The 24,025-nt window shown below is 43.7% G+C and overlaps 1 protein-coding gene and 1 long non-coding RNA gene across 9 annotated transcripts in view; one reads left to right on the top strand and one right to left on the bottom strand.

Moving 5' to 3' along the window:
- Nucleotides 1–24,025, bottom strand: part of SPEN (spen family transcriptional repressor) — a 69,007-nt gene that overhangs the window by 28,737 nt on the left and 16,245 nt on the right. For 4 of the 7 annotated variants that reach the window (XM_075114068.1, XM_075114069.1, XM_075114070.1 and 1 more), the window contains exons 2-3: nt 20,898–21,218; nt 17,051–17,527 (exon numbers count right to left, since the gene is read on the bottom strand). In XM_075114068.1, the coding sequence (XP_074970169.1) occupies nt 17,051–17,527; nt 20,898–21,218 (798 nt within the window). Of the gene's footprint in view, nt 1–17,050; nt 17,528–19,599; nt 21,219–24,025 lie in introns of those variants that run through there. The other 3 variants (XM_075114073.1, XM_075114074.1, XM_075114072.1) reach the window with 2 other exon arrangements.
- LOC142066591 (uncharacterized) lies at nt 10,574–23,453 on the top strand. 2 transcript variants are annotated; one of them, XR_012663743.1, is made up of 3 exons: nt 10,574–11,548; nt 11,703–15,444; nt 16,071–23,453. It is a non-coding gene; the product is annotated as an uncharacterized LOC142066591 (long non-coding RNA). The 2 variants fall into 2 exon arrangements; XR_012663742.1 differs by having other exon boundaries at nt 10,574–15,444.

The following is a 24,025-nucleotide window of genomic DNA, read 5'->3' as shown; positions in this document are numbered from 1 at the left end:
ATCTGCCCTACATAATTGCCTACAGTGTTTTACACATATATCGAATGTGTGCCGCCTTACTCACAGTATTTATCTATGTATCTATTGTGCATTAACCAATATAAAAATCTGTTAATAACCCAGTCTTCAGATTTTATCCATACAGGTTGCATCCTTAAGACTCAACGTGTGAGAACCTAGCAATGGGGTTCAGCTCACAAAAATGAGCCCCAAATATGCCTGGTTTTGGTACATGCAGCTAATCTAGCACACAGAATTTTCCTTTTCTTACTTACAACTACAAAGATGACATTTCAAATCCTGGTGCACACATCCCATATAACCAGTTTCCACAGAAATACCTCGTTTTCAAGTAATTGCATTTTGCAGTTCCAGTAACTATGAAGTTACATTCCATTTATGCATAAAAAATGTAAGCACTTGAGCAAAGAATACAAAGCGAGCCATTCTCTTTGATCCCCAGCAAAAAGGAGATAAAAGAGACTCCAAACCAGTCGATGTCACAGGATACCCGCTGCTTTTCATCAATGGCAGCTGCGCTGAATCAAGGGATCTCACAACCTGCCCTACCCTTTTGCAATTTTAAAATGTGGGACAATTGTCATTTCTGCGAATTGATTTGAGAACAGTGAGTCAGCCGTAAGGCCGGTGTCTACCATCCTTGTGGCAAGCAGGAAACACGGTGGCCTTTGTGGAAAATAAGGCAGAAAGAAGCAGCAACGTGCACCATGGGTGATGCGCGGCCGAACTTCAGGTTTAAAAACAAAACTAAACCAAACCAGCCTCCAATTGTCAGGGCAAGTTGAGAAACAAGCCACCTAAAATCACTGGAAACCTTTTTCATTTTTCAAGGCACCGTGTGCCCAATTTCAGCAGGGGAAAAAAGTAAAAATAAAATAGTTTTTTTTAATAGCTGCCTTCAAAAATGTTTAACCAGAACTGGTAAATGATCCAGGAGTCTTTTTATGGAAATATGCAGAGCGATTACCTTTTCTCCTGCCAAAATTAGCTGACATCAGGAACTCTGCCTAGATCAGCTATGATTCAATACCCTGTCAAAATAATCTCTAAGTAAAGATTATCTCCTAAAAAGATCTGTTCCGGACAATAACACAGGACAACCTCCCGCAGCACGCGTCCCAGCTGACGGCAGGTTATTCTCACGGCTGATGTCAGCAGCAGATTCCCAGGACGGGTCAGGAAATCCAAAGTTAATGTACAGTCAGAAGCAACAGGAACCTTTTTTTTTTTTCTCGTCACTCCCTTTCCAGATCCGAGTTAAGTCACCATAGATGATCTCTATGCAAAAAACACCAGCTGCAAAAGTCAGCTAGTGACAGCGCTGTGTGCTCATCAGCTCTACCCAGAAGACACAAATCCTTGTCATACTTTAGATATCATCAATAGGCTTTGGAAAGAAACTGCCAGTTAGATTTCCTGGACCTGGGAAAACAGCACCAGAAAATTGGTCAAAGTATCCTGAACACACAAATATCTTGACTGGAAAAAAAAGTTAGAATTAAAAAGACCCAATTATGGCCAGCCGACACCCAGCCCTCAGACCACACCGGGTCACTGCAGCAGTCCAGATGGCTGTTCTGCCACGTCTGAGGAGGAATAACCACGATGAAAATTCAGGAGGTCTGGGCAGAGGGTTAGCACCTCTTTGCTGGAGCTGATTCCAACACTGACCTAAATATGCAAGGGAGCAGCAGGTAGTTGTTTCGTACACACAATGCATCCTGCACACATCAGTGTATTTCTAAGGAGAAAAAAACATTTCTCACGTCTGCGGAAATAAATATGGAGGTTTTTTCCTTAGTTAAAAGGAGCTGTAGAACCTGAAGGTAAAGATATCAGAAAATGCAGTCTAACATCTGAAGTTTGTTTGTGTGAAGAGATCAAGAGGTAACAAGTCGTTACCATATTTTGCAGACTATGGACGAGCAGCTGAAGGGGCTCAGCCCACACGCGCATACCACAAAGAGCTTGAACTCTGCTCTTCCACTTCCTAACAAAGCTTTACATTTTAACTAAGTATATAAGCAGACTCTGGCCGCTCAGCATGAAAGGGTGGAGAAAGCAAGCCAGAGAGCAGAGTGTTACACCTAGTATCCTCTTGGTGTAATTACCCCGTGCCCATCACCCCGGCACCCAGCACCTTTGGAGCTCGCAGTACAAAGCACGCCGGCATGTGACTGCATGACATTCTTGGCACCCTTTCAAGCCGCTGAGAACTCGCCACCCAAGGAACTTTGGTTTGTACATATCACACACACAGCCTCAGAAGTATTTAACAACACTCAGCTACAATAAAACAACCTACTGAGGGGAAAAAAAACCCAACCTGCTGCATGTAAGCACATCACAATTTAAAACAAAGAGTTTACTGCTCTGAAGAAAGAGCATTAAATATTACAGACAAGTGAAATTAGGACATGCTCTTTCCCTCAACTTCTTCTGTCTTACCACACCCAGAAATGAGACTTAAGAAATCTCCTGCTAGGCTGGAATCCTAAATCGAAAGAAATTAAATTAAATTATGTTTAAAGGCCATGGGAAAGCAACACAACCGTGACAACGCACTGCCTTTCAGCTGGCCCAGTAACACTGGCTGTTTGCAGTACTTCTTTCAGTCTTTGACCAGTAACTTTTTTGAGATACAGTCTCCAGATAATATTTGCTATGTATTTAACCCACATCAAGTGACTAGCTTATTAACATCACATTTTAATTTCCGTGACAGAACATATTAATATATAAATATTAATATATTTAGTCATTTTATTATGATGACACCTGAACTTTGATGAGAAACAGCAGGCTGAAATGAATCACAGAAAAGACAGATGTTGCTCAGAAGGATGGAGGACTACCCTCACCCCCAGAACCACCCTTCCCCTGGAGCCACATGCTCTGAGAGCTTCAAGACAGCCATGGGCTTCTTTTAATTCTTTCCTGCAAATAAATCATCTATTATGATCACTAAAAATATATATGTTTATATTAATCGCCGTCTGGCTGTTGGAGACTGCGCCCAACCCACAGTTGGTGTTATCACCTCGCTCCTTGACCTACGTCCCTCTGTCCTCAGGCTTGAACTTCACACAGCCAAAAATCAGACACACTAACCTGGAAAAAACAAAATGTCTTGGTTACAAACACATCGGCCTATCTACGTAGCAAACAGCCAACTCAGCAGCCACAACAGCTTGCTACTGCTGGGAAGATGTTATCCAAGCCCTCTGCTCCCCGCGCTGGCTGTTAACTCAGCCGTGGATGGGTTTGGTGTTGAGCTTGGGAGCAGCTGGAGTTGCCTGCCTCCCCGGCTGCCGCCTGGTTGAAACACGGATGCTCCCGGGAAACGGTGGGACCGCTCACACTCAAAAAGGAAACTCCGGAGGAAATGCTTTCTCAGTAAACGGCGACGGTGGTGGAGCTTGGTGCTGGGAAAGATTAAAGTCATCAAGGCCTTGAGGGTGAAGCACAAAGCCAGCTCTTTGGTGTAGCTTTCCCACAATTACACTTCCATCCATGCAAAGAGGGAAGAAAGAGGGTAGGTGTGAGAATGTGCGAGCCCGAAGAGCCTCTGTTTTTTAACATTACCTTCATCAAGGGAAGCCCTGGGTCAAGAACCAGCCCCTGTGAGGAGTCCTGCTGCAGCCACCCTAAATTCCCACCCCCTCTGACCACACTGGGCTTCAGCCAATTATTTCAAGCACCACCAGGATCTGCCTGCAGAAGAGCTGCCGCTCAAGGCTGCCGGCACCGATAAGGCTGCAATCGCGGCGGCTTTTAAAAGAAAACAGCAGAGTTCCCTGCCACAGCAGAGGAACAGCTTGTTCGGTCTCGAAGAAAAATTGCTTTCAACCCTTTGGCCAAAATTAGCGTAATACTGTTAAAGTAAACAGCTTTTGTCAGCTCTCTGCACATGATCTAAATTAATATTTTGCAAGCGTCACCTCAGAGCATACGAAATCTTTTTTTAACAAAAAAACCAAACCCCAACATTTTAGTCCAAGACTCATGGGAGATAGGTATGTCTTAACATCCCTGCATTGCAGATGGAAAAATAAGGTAAGAGGAGGCCAAGGGCTTTGCCCAAGGTCATTCAATGAATCACTGAGGGAGCAGGCTGAGCAACTTGATCTCCTGGCTCACAGGAGGCCAAATCTTTTCAAAATACTAAGAAAGCAACATTTAAAGGCAGCTTGCTGAACAACAACTGCACTGCTGTCGTGTAGGGATCTACAAAGCATCTTCAAAAAAAAACCCAAACAAAACCAACCCTACTGCAAGTACAGTCTATAAGCCAGGATAGTAAAATGTCATTTAAAATGCAACCACTACTGCACTGAAGTATGTTACTACATGTTTACTTGAGTAAAAAGGAACTTCTTTTGCCTTAAAAGCGCTGTGAAATGATTTCCCAGGAAGAAACACTTCTTAATATGATGTTAGAAGCATTTGCTCTTAACTACACTGACATCGTGTTGAGCACTGGACATTTTTCAGAAAAGCCTTTTTCATACATAAGCTAAAAACAAAAAAGCATCAGCTCTGATTCCCCTCCAGGTTATTTCAGCCCTGGAGAGGTATAAATGTTTTTTTAACATAAAGCTGCTGGCAGATCACAGCAAACAGACCCACAGGATTCATTCTGTCTTTGTGTTTTAGAAAAGCATCACAACTTACCTTAAAAAAACCCCAAACCTGGCACTGTCTTTATGCCCTACATCCCTGAGAGCTCTCATCTGTCTGCCATCTGGCCCCATGCATGCCCCGTTCACTCCACCCTCGGCCGCTCCTTACCTTCCACTCCCCGGGGCCGCTCTCCCTGCCTGGGCAGGCGGCGAGCCCCTAACCCTGCGCTCTGCCCTGCCAAATGATGGGTGAGATCATCGCCTCTCTCTTCAAGGCACTGTTTTAGCGTTACACAAAACACCATTTGTTGAAATTCCTGATTCAGAGCAGTTTTGAAATGGTGCATCCTCTCTTACAAACAAATAGAATTGTTGTTCGGATGGGAGTTGCAGTGAAAGGCATGCCAAGATACACAGCTGATAAACAATGCCTCTTAAGTAAAACTGGGAACATGCAAAGCTTAATATAGAAATTCCATTTACGGCAGATAACGCTGTGGAAGTTTAGTACTTCTAAAAATGGTCACCATTGTCCAAAGAGCAAAATCTAGGAGAAAACGGACAAAGCGACCCTAGTTCTCCACCAGAAATAAGTACATTTATTAAGGGTGTTTTTCGAACAGAATTTCTATCTTCTACAGCCTTTTAAAGAAACACGAAAGAAATGAAGGGAAGAGTAATTTCGGAGGGTTTTGGTTTTTTTTTTTTTTTTAATACCCTTTTTTAGAGCAACTACAGCAACTGGAAGATGCTCACAAGCACTGTGTCAAACCGGAACGGTAGCTGTTATTCTCACATAAAAGGACTACTTAAAATGGAAGGCCTGGGAAAAAAAATGTCATTTCTGTGATCTCAGGCAGCATACGTTATAAAAGAGAAGACATTTGATGAGTTGTATGCTAAGGATTAATTTGCCATTTAAAAATGCAGAGAACAGATGGATCTTTTGGCTAGGACTATATTTGGGAATTACTTCATTTTCTGCCCACATGCAAATAAAAATACAACTAAAAGTAGAACTTTCTGTGAAATTTCATACGGGTAGAAAACACTTAAGTCACAAAAATGAAGAAAATGGACGATCTTTGCATGAAGCAGGTAAAGCGCTACAGCCTAGTGAACATGTATCACACTGGTGGGGAAAATGTGTCTTTAACGTTTTTTGAGCAACTCTATAGAGTAACGCCAGCCTTAGAAATTCAAAAAACCAAACCAGTATCATATGCGAGAGTGATCCTCGCATTTGTCTCTTCAGAGTAACTTCTGAGAAAGCATCCTGTTGTAATTTAGTCCAGCAGTATTTGTTATGATTTAACGATGAAACCTCCACATGGGCAGACATCCAGGGACATTTTTGTTGACCATCACATTAAGATGTACATCTTGCTGCCCTCCCCAAAAAGCCTAGGACAGTTCCATCATGCCAACCGGGGATCATAAAGCAAAGGGCAAGGACTTAGATACTGGCGGGAAAAATGCAAAAGCGGGGAAAAACGCAAATGAAAATGCCCTATGTCCTCACAACTCCCCAGCTTGACTGCCTTTACCGGGATGACCTCCACACCACATGGCAGCATATAGTTACTAGGGCTGGGAAAGGAGGAGCAGCACGAGGCAATGCAGCTGATATGCTGGAGATACGGGACAGAAGAAAAGTCCTCCGAGGAATTCCCACACGCAAAGCCCACGTGCCCCACCTGCGTGCTTCCCTTATGGGATTTAGCGCCGACAGAGAGCAGACTTTAAAACCTCCAAAGCATAGCAGCACAGCGAGGCACAGTCTGCAAGCCACACATACAGTATTAATTAAGCACCTTCCTTCTTTCACACGTGATTTCTAAAAGTTGCAGGGAAACTGCATACTAAAACGCAAACCCAACATAAACTACTTCTGAAATAATTGCTAGATAGCATCTATTTGTTGAAGAAACACGACAAGCCGCTCCTCACTTCCCTCCATCTCAAAACAAACAAACAAACAGAAAATTTACACACCAGCATTTACCCAGCAAAGCCTCGACCGGCACAGGACGTCTTCGGCGTATTCCCGGACTCTGACACAGGGATAAACACAGCTCCACGCGCATTTAGAAAGCGAAGAGGAATAGAAAATTTGTACTAACCCGATAGCTTCCTCTCTGTGACTATTCATCCTTCACAATCCAGACAACAGGACATACCAGGTGGTAAACAAACATTGAAGGGAGGGACTAACTTCAAAGCAACTGGGTAAATCTTACATAATTTGAGGGTTTGAGATCTTGCAGCAACCTCTTACCAAACGAGGTGTCAGATGATACAAGGAGGTCAAACCTGCAGCAGCCGGACTAAGTAGGGCACTTTGCATCTCTCCATCAGCCCAGTCCGGCACCATTTGTCCGTGGGGAGCCCGTGCTGCTCATTCTTGGGAATTCGCTTTCAGGAGGAGTACAGCGCCTTTCTTTCACACGTTGTCTCGCTAGGGAAGCTTTCTACTCTCAAACGGATGAAAGATAATAAAATAGGTGCCTGCCCTTGTTGCCAGGATCTGCTGGAGATGTGCCTTAATTATTCCCCTTTCTAAAGTGTTTGACGAAGCTTTTGTATTTTTTCCCCAGGTATAAAAACAATGAAGATTTCTGGACATCTGTGGAAAATATTAGGCAACTGTGGAAGAAATGAGACGGCCCTGAAAACCACTTCCCTCTCGTAGAAAGGATTCTCCAAAAGGTACTTCTGCTGCCATCCTAGAGTTCTGAGTGTCTTCTAGCCAAAAACATTGCTTTGAGCTGAATAATGCGACTGCACCCTGAACCCCAGACGTTTTTCAAAAGAGAAGTATCTGAAAGGCTCCACGTTTCACTTCTCCAAACAGGAGAGAGGGCTCGCAGTTGGAAGGAGACAGGGTGTTTCTGAAACCCAGTAAGCAGTGGGAAACGAAAGAACGGGGCCCCTACCTTTGTCACAGGATTCTTGCAAGGAGAAAGAATTCACGGAGAAGTCTTGTTTCTTAATGACCTATGCACCAAAAGGGCTATTTTTGTTCTTGTGTTAGGCACTTAGTAAGTAATAATGCAAGGTTTTCATGGTTTTTATTATTATGGCATCTATATAGGGCACGTCTCCCTCTGCCTCCTCTTGGAAACCCAGCTTTTGCTTCCCTTAAAGATTGAAAAAAATTAGGACTACGTCCTGGCACATATAAATTGTTTCTATACAACACTGAAGCCCTCACTTCTCTCTGAGTCTGTGATTTTCCACTCGTAAACATGCCACATCCTCTCCTCTGAGCGGCATTACCAGCTGACCGTAATGATCTGGAGGGGGATATCTAATCACCCCCTAAGAAGCTTTCATGCTTAAAACCATGGTGGCATCATTAGTGGTTTCAGCGCTTGCAACACCACAGCTGGACTGCACCCGATGCTCGGACGTTAGGGGCAAACCTAAGTGCATCCGTTACAGGGTTAATTCAATGCGCAAAGAGTGACGGATTATATTCTTTTTTCTTTTCCCCAGTAAGGTTTATTTTCCATTAATTCACATCCTGGTGACCTTAGTTTAAGCACAGCATCTTCTACCTGAAGTCGTTTTTAAGGTCTCACAAATACACCTCAAGGACAGCTGTTCTCCCAGTCCTTCGCTTTTAAGGGGAAGCCCTCCCGAAGACATTACAGTGCCTGCATCCACACCTCTGGCAGAGCCAGAAACATCCTCTTTGGGGAAAAAACCCAAATTGCTGTATTTGCAAGTCTGACCTTTAAGACACAAAGAGACGCTCCGTCTATGCTTTAATGGAAACACGTATGACTGAACACAGGCGGCGGCTGGGTTTTTCGTTTGATCATCATAATGACCAGCATTTTTTCAGGAAGCATTCAATACAGCCTTCCTCTTTTGCTACTCATCCCTCCCCGTGAATACTCATTAGAAATTATTAAAATGCCCATTATTGCAAAGGTCTTTATGATGGGAATCCTCTCCCCCACCTCCTGGTGCCCGTCATGGACGTGTCTCCATGCAAGCTGCCCAGACTCCATCATCAGTGGAGACAAGCAGCACTTCTAGACTATGATCCCTCTAATCTATTTTAGCAATGATTCACATCCAAGCTGTATTTCTCTCAAAGAAAAGGGAATCTGGACCATTTGCGCAGAGGGAGGCACCCAACACAGCCGTGTATCGCACTACGCCGTTTCCCTGTTTTGTTTGGCTTTTTCAGGGTTTGGTTTCCCCTTGCTCTTTCGGCATACAGCAGGAAGAGAACTGGAGGCAGATTTCTTCCTGCCTTCGGGATCCCTCCGACTAAGCCTGGCTTCTGAGAACTAACACGGGCAGCGTCAACTTCCCTGACCTCAGCTAATTCTTTCCTTCCCTCAGCCTACTCAAGATGATTAAGCAAAATACTTGGAAGGAAATCAAAGCCTTAAAAACGCAATTAGAAGTGACCATTTTGTTAATGTGTGCGTGCACAACCCCGAAGTCAAACCCAATCCACCAACGGCACCAGAGCTTCCTTGGGCTGCAGCATGCCCGCGGGAAGAAAATCAATTCTCGGGAGCTTAACGAACAGCCCGATGCAAAGCTCAGGAGGAGAACAGGTTTTTCCCACCATTCCTAAAAAAGGAGGTTAGGAAGACTTGAAATTGCCAAACCTCACACCAGATACCGCCTCCTGCTCCAGCAGACCTGCAGCTGTCCACAGGTGACTTAAACATGTTGTTTTTAAAACACAGATCTTCCTCCCCCTGCAGAGGAGAAGGCAAGTTCACATGAGGGTCTGGATTTAGCTACCAGAAACCCTCATATTTGCTAACAAAACTCTGATCTAACTGCAAGAAGCCTTTACAGCACTCAAAAATCAATTTTCTTTAACAGAATGCAAAACAATAAAGTTGTTCAAGATTATATTGATAATTATCACTGTAATAAAACAGACTGTTTTTGTAGGACCCCCTTCCTTTGCATCCATCCCCAACACAGTGCACCTTTAAGACTCCCGACCTGAAATTAATTTGGAAAAGGACGTAAATCTTTCTTTCTCTGCCTGTAGAGGCGAAGAAACCAAATGCACTTTGAAAAAGCAGCAGCAGCAGCAGTTAGGCTTCTAGGTCCTGCTACAGAAACAAAGACTGTCAGAGCAGATTTAGATAAACACCTACTTCTGCAAATTTAGGAAGAGGCTTAATTGCTTTGTCATTTAGAGCCAGCAATTACCAACCATTATTGGGAGTACTGCGGAGGATGGGGGGTTATTAATTGCAGCAAAACGTCCACTCTATTTTGGGCAGCTTGTGCAAAGAAAACTATGAATAAAATAAAAAAGCCACTTGACTATAATGTTTTAAAGGATTTTATTGTCTATTCATATAAAAGATGGGGGATGGGTTGTTCCAGAGAGGCTATCAGTGTTGAAATTTCTTTTTATTTCACAACTGCGTCCTACCTACCCGCCTCATACCACAGCAGTGGTGGTGTTAGGGTGTGGGGGCAGGCTCCAAAGCCACCCCCTTTGGGGGGTTTGGGGGGCTCATTCCTCCTGTGGGGAAACCAGTGCTCATTTCTAGAGCCGGCAGATCGTCGGGCGCTGAAAGAAGGTTTCAAAATAAAAAAGCGACCTAAAACTTAAAAGGTTGAGACTGAGAGAGCCCAGTTACCTCCCTCAGACCTCACTTTTACACGGGCACTACTGTTCCACCACGTAGCTGCGGTGCTTTCCTGCGCTGTGTGAGAAAAAAAATCATCCCCGAAGAGCAAAATCTGCTCCAGTGTTAGGGGCTGGGGGGATTTTTTATTTAGGAAGGGAGGGGAAAAAAAAAAAAAAAAAAAAAGGGGGTTTTGTAGAAAGCGGAGGTATTTTTAACCGGCGGGTTTCCAGGGCGGCTGAGGGGCGGCCCCGCCCTGAGGGCGGCGCGGCGGCGGGCCCGGCCGGTTCCCGCCGGTTCAGACCGGTTCTCGGGCACAAACAACCCGCCCCGCTGGCTGAGGCGGCTGCCGGCCCGGGGCTGCGCGGCCCCCGGCCCCTCACAAAGGCACGGCGGGGAGGAAAACACCCGCCTTTCGCTTCGAAACACCGGGGGAGGCGGCTCCGGTCCCCCGGCCGCCTTGCCTTGCACCTCCCGGCCGCGCCGCCATTACAGCGCCGGGACTGGCCCCCGCCGCCACCAGAGTCTATGGAGGCGACCGAAAGCGGTGGATTTTCAGGGCGAGATAAAAATCTTATTATGCAACGCACATTTTTAATAGATTACTCTAGAGTATACAGATGAGGTAATGCGAGTTGGCGCCCTCCCCCAGCCGCTCTGTCAGCAGCGCGGCGGCGGCGGGGCTCGGGCGGGAGAGCGCGGCTTCGCTCCCTCCGGGCGGAGGGGACGGATGGGCTGTCGCTGCTTCCCGTCCCGAGGGGACGGAGGCACCATTTGCTCGCCAGCTGCGAGGAGAGCTGAGATCCCGGGCGATGTGTTACTTTTCTTTTTTTTTTCTTTTTTTTTTTCCTTCCACAGGAGGATCTGTTTATGTGTAAACATGAGTGGGCGTGCAGGTAGTCTTTTTCGGCCGTTTTTGAGAAGGTATAAAGGTTTGCTTTCTGTAGTTAATCTCTTCAGCACAAAAATGGCTCTTTTCAAAGCTAGCTGAAGATTTTCTGCCCGTGTGCAATTTCAAGAAACTTGATATACTCCCAAGAGTAAAAAAAAAAAAAAAAAAAAAAAATGTTTAAGAGGATGATCTAGGTTATATTTAGATGAGAAGCAGCCCAGGCTGACATGAACAGAAACACAAGAAAGAACAAAGTGAAAATGCTCGACAGTTGGTAACAAAAACCTGAGAATATCTGAGTTGGATTTTTAAAATTTTCCTTTCCCTAATTCACATTCCCCTGCACAGAGAGAACATCAAAGCAGCACACGGCTTTATGTGAACAAAAGGTAAAGATTAGGTGTTTCACCTGACTCTTGCAGGATTTACTGTTGCCTTTGTGGTAACTGAAAAGCAGGCTTTCTACTCTATGCAATTTTATGTTGTGTTGTGTTTGTTTTTTTTTTTAATATCCTAGCCTAACTCTTTTTCCCATATAAATAGGAACGTGCTCAAAACCCTGTCATCCTACCAGAAAAGATTAAAAAATATTCAGGTGATCCCTACAGTGCAAAATTTATGTGGAATTACTTATCAGCAAAGGCCATCTCACCGATTCTTAAATGAAGACTGAAGAGCTACATTTTAACCTCCTTCCTCCTGATTTTTCAGCTGGCCCCAGCAGAGGCATCTCTCAACCCACTCAAAAACCCTAAATCCCATTCTAAGTCAGTGATTCATCACTTGCTGGCAGACAAACTAAGCGGGAAAGAGGAGATGAAGACAACGGTAGGGAAAGGTTTGCATTATGTCATGAAACTAAATTCACTTTTTTCTACTTTCACTTCAGTTGTTTAGACAGGCTAAGAAAGTCCCCGGCAAAATAAAATACACTGTAGCCGCCACGGGAGGTTTCAGGGAGCCTGGTTTTCCCATGATTAAAATTCTCTTGGCAGTATTTTTCATCAGTTTATTTCAATATTAAGACACATAAAATAACACATACGTATTCCTTTCCAACTGTAACTCATTGCTCCAGAAAGAATTTCATCACAGACAAATCTACAATTAAAAAACAATCTCTACTTACTTTATGTAAGCCCTGCCCACTTGTCATTAAAACTTTAAGTACAGCTATCACCATTACCAAAAAAAAAAAAATCCATTTTCAGACTTCTGTGTGTGCAACTTCTTACCATCGCTTTAATTCCACGCTACGGGAATGACTAGGCTCTCCTAAATCCTGGTGAAAATGAAGTGACTTTGCATCTAAGCTGAAGTTGCTTTTTTTAATTCCACAGCAAGATCTATTTTACATTCCAAGCTATAGGAAATAATTAATCTAACTTGTAAATCCTCCAGCATCCTTGACATCAGACAACCGAATAAGCACTCTTTAAAAATGACTTAAAAAAGAAGGCAGAAGGAAATCTCAGGTCACTCATCTGTAAACTTACGCATGCTGTGTTCACACTTTTCATGTTCTGGACATCACCTATAGGACATCAAATGCTTCTGCCAGGATTTTCTAAATAAGTTTAAATCCCATCTCAACAAGGTACTTCACCACATGCCCAGCTTTTAAGAGTGAAACGTCCCACTGCTCAGCGCCACACGGTTCAATCCGTTGCTGCAGCAAAGCTTTAAAAATAATCGCTAACACATGGAACACTAAGAAACGTGTAAAGCCATTTGACATTACCAAACTGACTAAAAATGCACTGAAAATTTTTTTTAGAACATTGCAACACCTCAACAAGCAGCCTAGAAAAGATCATTTTCTACAAAAAAAAAAAAGTGGGGGTAGGGAGGGGATGTTTTTTTCAGGAGGCTGGGCAGGGCACAAACAGAATCTGGCTTGTTTCCTATGGGATCCCACAGCTTCCATGCACGTTCAGCTTCTTCCATGACACAGTACAGAAAATATGTTTGCTAATATGTCATTTGTGGTGTGCGTTTGAATCAACAAAACAGAGAAATGAAGGCTTCTGGTGGCAGAAAATTAAAATACAATTTTTGAGGGTTTTTTTTACTCTTTCAAGGGGATCGAAAAAAGCAAAACCCAACGATCCTTTTCCACAACAGGGGTGGGGAATGAAAAAACTCAACATTCAAACAGACAAATTCAGACAACTTCAAAATGCAAACTCTTCCTCAAAGCCATGCGGGTGATGCCATAGGAGAAAGCAGCTCCCGCAGAAAGCACTCATGGCCCCCGGCCTCCCCACCTCGGCCTGGTGGGCAACTTCCAAGAGGCCATAAAACACACCAAATAAAGCCCAGCTTTGGAGAACCTGGTTTATTTTTACCATGTTCTTTTTGGTCTTATCTTCTACCTTACTACTATGCAGTTCCCATTACAAATCCCCTGTGAAGGCCTCCAAATGGACATTTAACGCTAAGCTTAGCTGAGACCCAACAACAAACTCCAAACCTTTCTGAAATAACGGGTTTTTTTCATGTGTGTGTTTTGGGTTTTTTTTAAACAATCTGCAGAACATCTTTCCTCATGTTCCTGCCCAGGAAACTCACCTCCCCTTAACGAAAGCTGTATTTCCTTCACACAAGCTATTTGAAAACCACAAGGAACGAAGCCCAGACTTCTCCTTCATCACCTTTCTGCTCGTTTTTCACAGCACCTGACAGATGGTGCCATGCACAAAAATTCTCACAAGCGCTTAACGCCCGCGGGCGTTCACAGGCTCCAGTGTTTGTCCCCAGACGCTCACAGGAGCATGGGTAAGAGACCCACCTCTCGAGGTGGACACAACTGGTTTTGCCTTTTCCACCCTGCCAGCTGAGACAGGACAAGACTTGAGTGACAAAGTTCTTCCAGACATACAATTTCAGAAGAATTCAGCGTCATGAAGACCTTAATAATTGCACAGCGTCACAAAATTGGCCATTTCCACTTAAAATAAAAGCCGTAAGAGGATCTCCACTTTGCTAAAACCCCTGAGAAATACTACAGAAATTGGAAGAAGCATTTCTTTGGACAATAACAAACTGCCCTTGGTTGTTCCAGATAAATCCCACTTTAGAAAGGAAAAAATGCATAGGAAATTTGGTAAATCCATCCAGGGATGACAAGCCAGAATTTACTGCCCAGGGTATGGAGGTGCAAATAAATCTCTGCCTGGTCTGGGTGTGTGAAACCCGAATACGCAGCACAGCCTGGGGGAGCACCTTGCCAGGAAAAAGGGGCGAGGTAGCTTTCCCTCCCCACCGGGTACGAGGGGCTTGCGTATTTATGTTGCTAAATTCAGAGTGGGTTAAAAATTAAACAGAAGAATCCATTTGTGCTTTAAAAGGCTTCAAGGCCAGGTGGGGTTTTGCTTTACAAACTAAAGGTATGGTTAAATGTTTATGAATATCTAACTCATTGTTCAGAAACATCTGAAACTCCTTTCTGATCCTTCAAAATGAAGTATGATCCACCAGATTCTACTACTTGCTCTACTAAATTTGAATTTACTGTATTAATAAGAAAAGTTTATTTCCCTTTCCTCGCAGAGCATCATCTAGTTTTCCATTACTACAACTAGAAATTGCCAAGAAAATGAAATGCTAAAGCACAGCAGACACTGCTTATCTTCTGATTAGATCTTGAAACTTTGTTCCAGTGGGATCATATTTAGTCTTCTCAAATGCAGAGCAGTATTTCATCCTGTCTCGACATTCCAACAATGACATTTTAAAAATATTACGAGTTTCTTGGACCACCTTCTATCCACTCTGCAACGAGCAAATGCACACCAGAGATATTCTTTTACTTCCCAGCTTGGGATTTTTTTTAAACCTTAAATATAACCAGGCCTCCTTTCAATTCATCTTCTCTAGGATAGGGTTTGTGTTTTTTTGAGACCTCTGGAAGTCTCACCAATGTTTTTTAAGCAGTAGTAAGTATGAAGATCTTTGGCAAAGGGTTGTCTTTATCTAAGCATTAAGATATCATCAAAGAGAGAGGTGTTGGAAATAAACAAACAAGGCTTCCAAACAGCCTAAAAGTTTTTTCAAATATTCTAGAGGTGCGCCTCTCTCCACCAGCCAAGCCAGGACCTGGATTTTTAAATCCAGGAGAAAAACAATAATTAAAAGAAGTAGTAAATAAATCTTTGCACGGTTCTTTAGACATTGTGGTGGGGGATATCAGAAGAGGAGAAACTGATTCCCTCTTCGTCACTTTTGCACACCCTCCCCAGTGTCAGCCCATCGAACCCTTCCAGAAGGTCCAACATTGGAGCAGGTAAGATTTTATGAGAATAATTACCTTGATTAGAGAGCTGCCAGTGGTAAAATTCCATTCCTGGTGATAATTGAACACCAAGTATTTATTACACCGTGTCATGGTTTTAGCTGGGATAGAGTTAATTTTCTTCACTGCAGCAGGCACAGTGCTGTGCTTTGGACTTAGTATGAAAACAATGTTGATAACACACCAATGTTTTGGTTGTTCCTGGGTAGTGCTTGTACTAGTCAAGGACATTTCCAGCTTCCCATGGTCTGCCAGGGGCACAAGAAGCCGGGAGGGGAGGGGGCACAGCTGAGAGAGTGGATTCAAACTGACCAAAGGGATATTCCATATCATGTAACGTCATGCCCAGTATGTTACCTGGGAGGGGCTGGCCGGGGGAGGGAGGCAGCAATCGCGGCTCAGGGACAGGCAGCATCAGTCGGCAGGTGGTGAGCGGTTGTATCGTTTGTGTTTCTGTTTTTTTTTCCTTTTCTCCCTTTTCCTTTTATTATATTATCATTATTGTTATTATCATAATCACTTATTATCATTATTATTTTCTTTTAATTATTAAACTGTTCTTAACCCATAAGTTTTTTTTTTCTTCTGCCCTTCCGATTCTCTCCCCCATCCCACAGGGTCAGGAGAGTGAGCAAGCTGCTGTGTGGTGTTTAGCTGCTGACTGGGGCTGAACCACACCACCGATATACTTATTTACTTAATGGATATTTTCAGTTTTGGAAAAGAACTGGTATGCGAAGGAAACGCTTCCAACTCTGGAAACCCTTCACCAAACAGAGCATAAAACATTTCCAGGTACAATGGCAGCTTGTTGGTTTCCGGTCTTAGGGTGAACTTACGCTTAAAAAGCTAAATACCTCAGAGACAATTCAACCTGAATTTTCAAATTATTAAAAGAAATCCAGTGCTTCGCTCTAGTACTCTTCTTTTTTCCTCCTGTACGTAGTTGATGAAGTCACACAAACACAGAACTACCGCGGCTATCACAGAACCAAGGACACGGGTGGATCTCTAGGACATGCATACTTGGATTTGTTTGGGGTTTTTTAATTCTTCCAGGTCTGCCCTTTGTGCTGCAAGGCAACAGTGGGAAAGGAATGGCAAGGCAACACATCAACCTTTTCAATGTTAGTGGCAGCAGGGAATGGGAGGAAACTGGACAATAACACTCATCATTTCCCAGCACTTTAAAATATATCCTTGTATTAAGTAGTTGGACCTTCAAATTTGCTTATTCCCTCACTTAAGGAAGTAAAATATTTGCCCCATTCTCCAACTGCACAGCCAGGGACGTAGCAAGGCCTCGTCTCCATACACCCCCACTTTGCCCAGCCAGCACCTCAGGGACGCTGCCCAGAGCCCAGAGCATGGAAAATAATTAACAACAGCAACAGCATTCCCTGCCGATCTGTTTCATGCCAACCTCATCTTTTTACATTTCACGCCAGTTTACTTCTACGTCAATGAGTAACGCTTTGCCACGCAACACGTATTTGCACAGCCCGGGCTCACAACTCCTCGCCGTGCCTCAGAAAACAACCCGCAAAACCCAAGGGACAGTCGCTTTGGGCCGGGCAACAACCGGCCGTGACCCTACCTGTCGCTGCTGGTACTGCTGCTGCTGCTGATGGAGTCGCTGCTGGAAGATCTGCTCCTGGATCCGCTGCCGCTGGGGGAGCGGGTGGGTCTGGACGCCTGGCTGGCCAGCCTCTGCGGGGACTGCGTCCTGGACTGGGATGAATGCGGCGACCGACTCCTGCTGTGCTGGTAATTCCTCTCTGGCCTTCTGCCTCGTACCTCCCGTGTAATATCATCCCTGTAGATATCCCTGTGTACCACACTGGGCAATGTAAACTGCTCCCGGGCCCTAGGTTCGTAACGGGGGTCGTGAGCATCAAAACGGTTTGGACTTCGACTCCGAGAAGTATAATAGAGCCCGTGTTGTAAAGTCCGCTCTCGAGGATCTCTATAGTAATCCTGATCGTAATGTCTTGTCCGATCAAATCCTCCCGTCCCCCGCTCATGGTGTCCATAGGCACTATGTTCATAAGCACGCTCCCTGTTATCTGAAGCCCTGCATTTAGGAAGGGGGAAAAATATTTCATCAGAGAGGGGCAAGCACAACTAAAAGCAAATCATGCAAACATTCATGTCAGCACTGAACTTGTTTTTGCGACTGCTTCTCCACTAAACAGCAATAACCTATCAAGCAAACACTGACAAACTTAAAAACATTTTACTTGACTCCAAAGTTATAACCGTATACGATAAAGCTGAGCAATTATTTCATTTTAATCACAATATCGGGCTTTCATGACCAGCGTCTTGCCTGCACGGGAAAAAAATGCTGCTTTCCAGTGCAGAATCCTCATTTAAGTGGTGCTTGTTTTTTTTTCTTTTTCTTTTAAATTCAGTAAACAAAAAAAACTTCATGTTTGTGGACATCATAATTAACTCCCCCCCCCCCCATCCATTTTTGCTTAAGAGCTTCAAAAAAGTTTTCTGGAATTTGGTAATTACTGGAGCTCTTCTAATTATCCTTCTGCAAAAATGGCATTGCAAATCGGGCTGTAGCCATGAAAGCCTCCGTGCAAAGCATGACCCAGAGGTAAGAAGCTGCTTTCAAAAGGGGTAGCATAACCCATAGAGAAGGCCCAGAAAATCAGGGGGTTTCTTGTGGTTGTTCTCATCCTATATATTTCATCCTCTTAGAGGGAATTTTGCTTTTATCGGGCTGCTACACTTGATGCTCATCAAAGCTGCGTACCCTCAGGAAACTTCTTGATTACTCATGTCAGAATACTTAAACTGCAAGGGCACAGGCCCCAAAAAGATGCTAAGACTCTAGGCAAGGAGTATAAATCACATTTTTCGGTAGGTGTTTTTGTCTGTTGAGACTACTACTGTTACTGCAATCACAGAACGTCTGCCTTCGCAAGCACGCTACCTGCACGTAGCTGAGGTCCATTTTGTTTCAGTATTTCCAACATTGTGTATGTCAATTGAGAAAGGCTCTATGTTCTAAGAAAGTTAGCGCAATCTCTCAAATAAAGAGATGGTAAAACTGGCAGATAAAGTTAAACAAACATTACAAATAATTTTGTAGTTTAATTTAGACAAGTACTGGGACAGTACGGCTAAGTTACGTCCGCAAAATAGAAGATGAAAAATTATTACATTGAATGGTTGAAAAATACTTGCAAAATTCTAAATATGTCAGGGTAGTCAAAGTTAATTTAAAAATTTAATTATCCATCTTACGAAGGACATTTCAACCTTTTTTTCCAGCCTTCTCTCTCAGATTCTTCCTTCAGAATCCATTATTAGTCACTTCAATCCCTCAAATCCTAATAACCCAATTCTGCCTTGCGCTTCCTCCTCCTCCTCTCCTGCATCACGAGTCTGTCTTCCATTTAAAATGGCAGAAGTATTTCAGGTATCTTTTATAAACTGAAAATGGAATTCGCATCTTTTTTGATTAGCATCTCAGGAAGTTACTTCCATTTCTTCTCCAATGAATCACTAGGTCCTTTATCCCCTAAATATATTCATCCTCTGTTGTTCAATTGGAACTCATTTTCAAGCTTTCTACAGAGCTAGCTCATGTTTTTGCCTGCGTTTTTCCTCTCAAATTATATATAAGAAACTACCTAACCAGTGCAACAGAATGTCATTAACTTATATATCTGCTTGAAATTCATTGTTGCCTTGCTATTTTTATTATCTCTTGCTCACAACAATGGCATTTTGAAAGATATTTCAGGATCTGGCACAGAAACATGTCTTTCCTTCCCCCCCCCCCCGCCCCCCCCCACCCTTTTGAAGGACCAAGATCAACAATTTCATCAACGATTGCATTTAGCATCCTACAAAGTGTTAATCAGTGAAAGCTGATTTAATGAGGTAAGAGAAAAAGCAGTATTTTCTAGAGGGTTACTGCTATATAGCTGACATAAAAGAACAAAGTCCTTATCCATGAAAAGGACACAGAAGACAGACAGAGGAGCTAGCAGAGCTGAAAATCTAATGGCTACAGTGCTTTTTTGATTTATCTATTAGTACTAAGTGCTACTGGAGTTAGTGGAAAGAGAGGGGTTGACTTGGGTTAGGAGAGGGGCTAATATACACAGGGCAGGACATACCAACCTTTTCCAAGTGTGGAAACACGACCTATATTCCCAATTAAATCTAGGGAGAGAATTGTGAACATAACTTCCCCAATTTTGGCCCCTCTTACAGGGGTAATCCACCTTCTTAATGGGCAAGGGTGTCAAATGATATTTTAGATGAACCAACAAGAAAAAAAAAATCTTAGTGACAAGACAAAAAAAAAATTCCACTGGAAGGAAGTAGTCCCAGACTGAAACCATAACTCTGAAACCCCCAGACTTCTTTCTTGAGACAGAAGGCACTTAAATAGATCCATTATTTTAATTTCCAGCCCTATGTCTGAATCAAGCAGCTGGTAGAAGATCACCCAATGCACGAGGGCACTCGGCGCTGCTGGCCAGCAGGCATCCTCTAGCCGCCTTTGTAACCATCCAGCCCAGTCATTTCTCACTGGCGTATCCACAAACTGGTATTAGTGCCACGTCCTTAAAACTAAAGTATGTTTAATGTGGAGTAGCAAAGAGCTTTTTTAAGAGACTAGATAGTAATCCACTCCCCGTGGCTACTGGCGTCTTGACTGTATACCATCCAATAAATTCAAGGCAGTAGTTCTTATCCCAGCATTTTAAAAAAACACACTATAATTTCCAAAATTTAGTAATGTCCATCATCTCTTTTTGCCAATACCATCAGAAAGAATAATCCCAATAACTTGGAAATGATGTAGATCCAAAATGGAACCATCACAAGCTGCCTTCGGTCTTCTCCATCCAAGCGTTATTTCCATGGCTAAAAGTTGTCTGTAGAATCCAAGGGGCCGCATCATTAAAGTCTACTAGAAATTTTGTGATGAACAATCCAATTAACATACCAACTGCGTACAGTGAGAACTGAGAGCTAGGCAGCGAGCTTTCACAGCATTTTAGGTTCTAGTATTCCGAAGATACTCCACAGAGAACTTCACCACATGTTGTAGAGTAAGATAGCTCCATCTGGCAGCAGGGATACATCCGAGCAAGGCCTTAATATTATCCAAGAAATGGAATCGTTACTTCTAGAAAAGAGTAACTCCAATATCGATGCTGGCCAAAGGAAATCTTCCATCTTAAAACACCTTATTTCAAGTGTAGATATCCAACCAGCTGCAGAAAACATCCTCTATGGATCCACAAGGTACCAGCCACTGGGATAGAAATCACTTCCGTTTCCAACCCAAAATAGGAAACATAGATAATTCCCAAAATTTTAAATCCATCTGGGGGCCCTAGATATGAGTTTGTGTTTCTCACCATATCAAATACAAAATACCTGCCTAGAGAAACCTTGGAACTTACCCATCAAGTCTCCGCTCATAACGTCCTTCCCGTGCATGAAGTGATGGTGGGGGGCCGTAAGTGGGCCCCCCCCCACCTCCTCTGAACCCAGAAACCTCTCTACTACGAGATGCTATGGAAACTGTATCATCCAATCCCCGAGCAGCACTGGGAATGGTTCCTGGTTCATTATAATCCGTCCGTAGGTCTCTATCTCCCATTTTGTTGACAGAGTTGTGTGCCTTCTGCGCACTTTTGATGTCCACAAAATCCACAAACGCTGCCACTCCGCCTTCCGACCCCCTCTTAGGGAGTATTTTGACGCTTTCGACACGTCCATATCTGGAAGAAAAGCAAAGCAGAGCACGTATGTTAGTGCTGGTAGAAAACGACTGTGTTTAATAACATCGCCTCGTGCAAAATCAACACCAGTTTCAAACCCTTTGCCCTTCCCACATGGCAGGAAAATCAATCTCAAAGCACAGCAGAGGTTGGCAGATGTGTCTTCAAAAAGTAGAGAGGAAAAGCCATTTACACCTTCTCATAGTAATTATCTCTCAACTCAACTCGAGCTATACTTGAAACTCCTCTCTTTTGGTTAGCCTACCACGAGATTGCCCTTTTTATAACAACAGAGCAACAGCAGCCAAAGAAATAGAAAGGTATTTGCAATTAGAGCAGCCCTCCTCATTTTTAATCTGACGAGCAAGACATAATTAAAACCAAACTGTGTCACAACAAGTAAAAATAAAGACATCCCAACAATTTTCTCAAGAAAAAAAATGACCTTGACATAGCAATTCCACTACTCCGATCTATGTTTAATCCATTCAGCGCTAAAACCAGACACTTCATTCTGATCCTCGTTCCTGATCTCAGACCCATTTATTCACAACTGCCTCGAAGGGCGCTTTTGAAGCGTGGCTGACACGGGCCCCCCCGGACTGGGCTGCTTCCGGGGTTCAGGTTTACGCCCCCCCGGCCGCAGACCAAGCTACGCAACAGGACACTGAGGAAAGCCGACGGGAACGTGACACCACCCTACTTAATGTATGTCAAATTAAGTAATTGCAACACAGGCGCTTACGGATGAGTAAATGTCTACGTAAAAAATAAATACAAACAAACATGTTTGTGCACATGAGAAAACACGCTGTAAAAGTGCTTTTAAATAACTTGCCTCAACTCATAGCAGAAAGGATAAAGCGGAAAGTACAAACACAGCAATGTTTTAAAACGGCTGAGAACTGCAGGTTGTGTTTTGGGTCCTCATCTCTCTCACCCAAGGGCTTTAACTGCAGCTGTTAATCCATGACAAAAGAGGCAAAACACATATTTTTGAGTGCACTGACAAATGGGAAAGGGACACGCACAAATAAAAAAACTAATCAAGAAATATTTGTAAACTCTATGAAGAATTACTGCAAAAATTTTTTCAATTCACAAAGGCAGCACAACGCTGAACAGATGTAAACAGACCTTAAAAAAGAAAAGCTGTTTTCAGCTACACACAGGAAAAAGCTAACACAGCTGCCTGCAGAGCAATGCTGTCAGCACCTGCACCTGACCGTTTTGTGCCTGCCACCTTTGTACCGGCGGGGACAGCACAGTGCCATGTCATTCTCTGGAGTTTCCTGACCTGTGATACCAAACTGGTCATTTTTTATTCTCATTAAAAGCTGCAAGGGGCAAATAACAGCAAATGGCACTGAAGGAAAGAGAATTCTCAAAGTCTGCACTCTGCCAAGGCTGGATCAGGTTATCTTACCTTGAAGGCAAGACTCAGAAAAAACAGAAAAGTAGAGGATATGGTTAATAAAACCTATGTGGTGAAAAAAATGGCCTAATTGGATGTGGCACATGTAAAGAGAGAAGAAACAGATAAGGAAGAAGGTGGAAGGAAAACAGGAAAGAGCCTGCTTGAAAAAATGTTCACGCCATGAATGAACGTGACAAAAAAATATGAAAAATAATTGGGTGCCCGAGTCAGCATCACCCTTTAACAGGAGTTTCGGTGCCGGTTCTCTACAGACAGCAAGGGAAAGGTGTAACCCGACAGAGTGCTCTAACTCTCACATCCGTTGAGTTTTTCTTCTAAATAACGTAGTTACAGAAGTGACTGGTTAGAACACGGACTTCCCTTTCGTTCAATGTTTACACATTTGGTTTCTGGCAACACAAGCCCATATTTTGTCTACAGTCTTCAGGGGGGGAAAAAAAATAGTGTCTTAGCGCTGCTCCGAAAACCTAAGATCCTAATGGAGCTTTCCGACTGCAGTCACCACAGCCTACTCAGGATGAAGTGCTGCCTGCCAGTTACGTCAGAAATGGGCTCTGAAAGACTCTTCCCACTCACCATCCTGACAATTCTTTTATTTCCTCATTCCGAAATCGTAACACGTATGTGTTATTATAACATACGTGCAGACCCCAACTATTTTTCTTCTGCTGTAGATCCAGAAATGCATTAAAATGTTCAAATATTTGAGCTAATGCTGCCCAGAAAGAGCAGAAGATACAGAACATTGACGTGATATGCTCCCCAGGTATCAATAAAATCACCCTTCAAACACACAACTCTTGTGGCCGGAGCTTAATTTTTATACTGGGAGAAGTGTACTTTGGTTACCATTAATTAACAAATTATTTGTGTTTTTTCCTCTAAATCAGAGATGGATGGGGGAGGCTACTACCGTATTCTACTGCAGCCACGGTCCTAAACCACCCCACTCGGAGATGGCACATTTTAGTCCATCCGTTATCCAGGTATATAAATATGTGTTGCGCTCTGGCGTCCTGCACCGTCCCCTTGATGAGCCCCAAGGATAATCTGTGACAATCGTCTTTGCTGAAAGAGAGGGAGGCAGGCAGGGGGAGGAGAAAGGGAGCAGGGGGAGGGGGATGAAAGAAAACCAAGGAGAGAGCCCTGAGCATTCAGGGACAGCTGCTGGGAGAGGAAGGTTTGCATTTTCCTTGCCCCAACGTGGTCCTGTGATTACACACATCCTTCAGTCCCCCACTGTGAAGATTAATCTGTCTGGTGATCCGACCCAGCCCCACCCGTTGGCGTCTCTCCGAGCTGCTCCCGTCTTGGCAGATGCTGCTGGGAGGAGGAGGAGGAGGAGGACTGCATCGAGGGGAGAGGAGGG

Source organism: Phalacrocorax aristotelis, chromosome 19, assembly GCF_949628215.1.
Source record: "Phalacrocorax aristotelis chromosome 19, bGulAri2.1, whole genome shotgun sequence".
In the NCBI taxonomy this organism is placed as follows: domain Eukaryota; kingdom Metazoa; phylum Chordata; class Aves; order Suliformes; family Phalacrocoracidae; genus Phalacrocorax; species Phalacrocorax aristotelis.
This window is presented reverse-complemented; position numbering and strand designations above follow the sequence as displayed.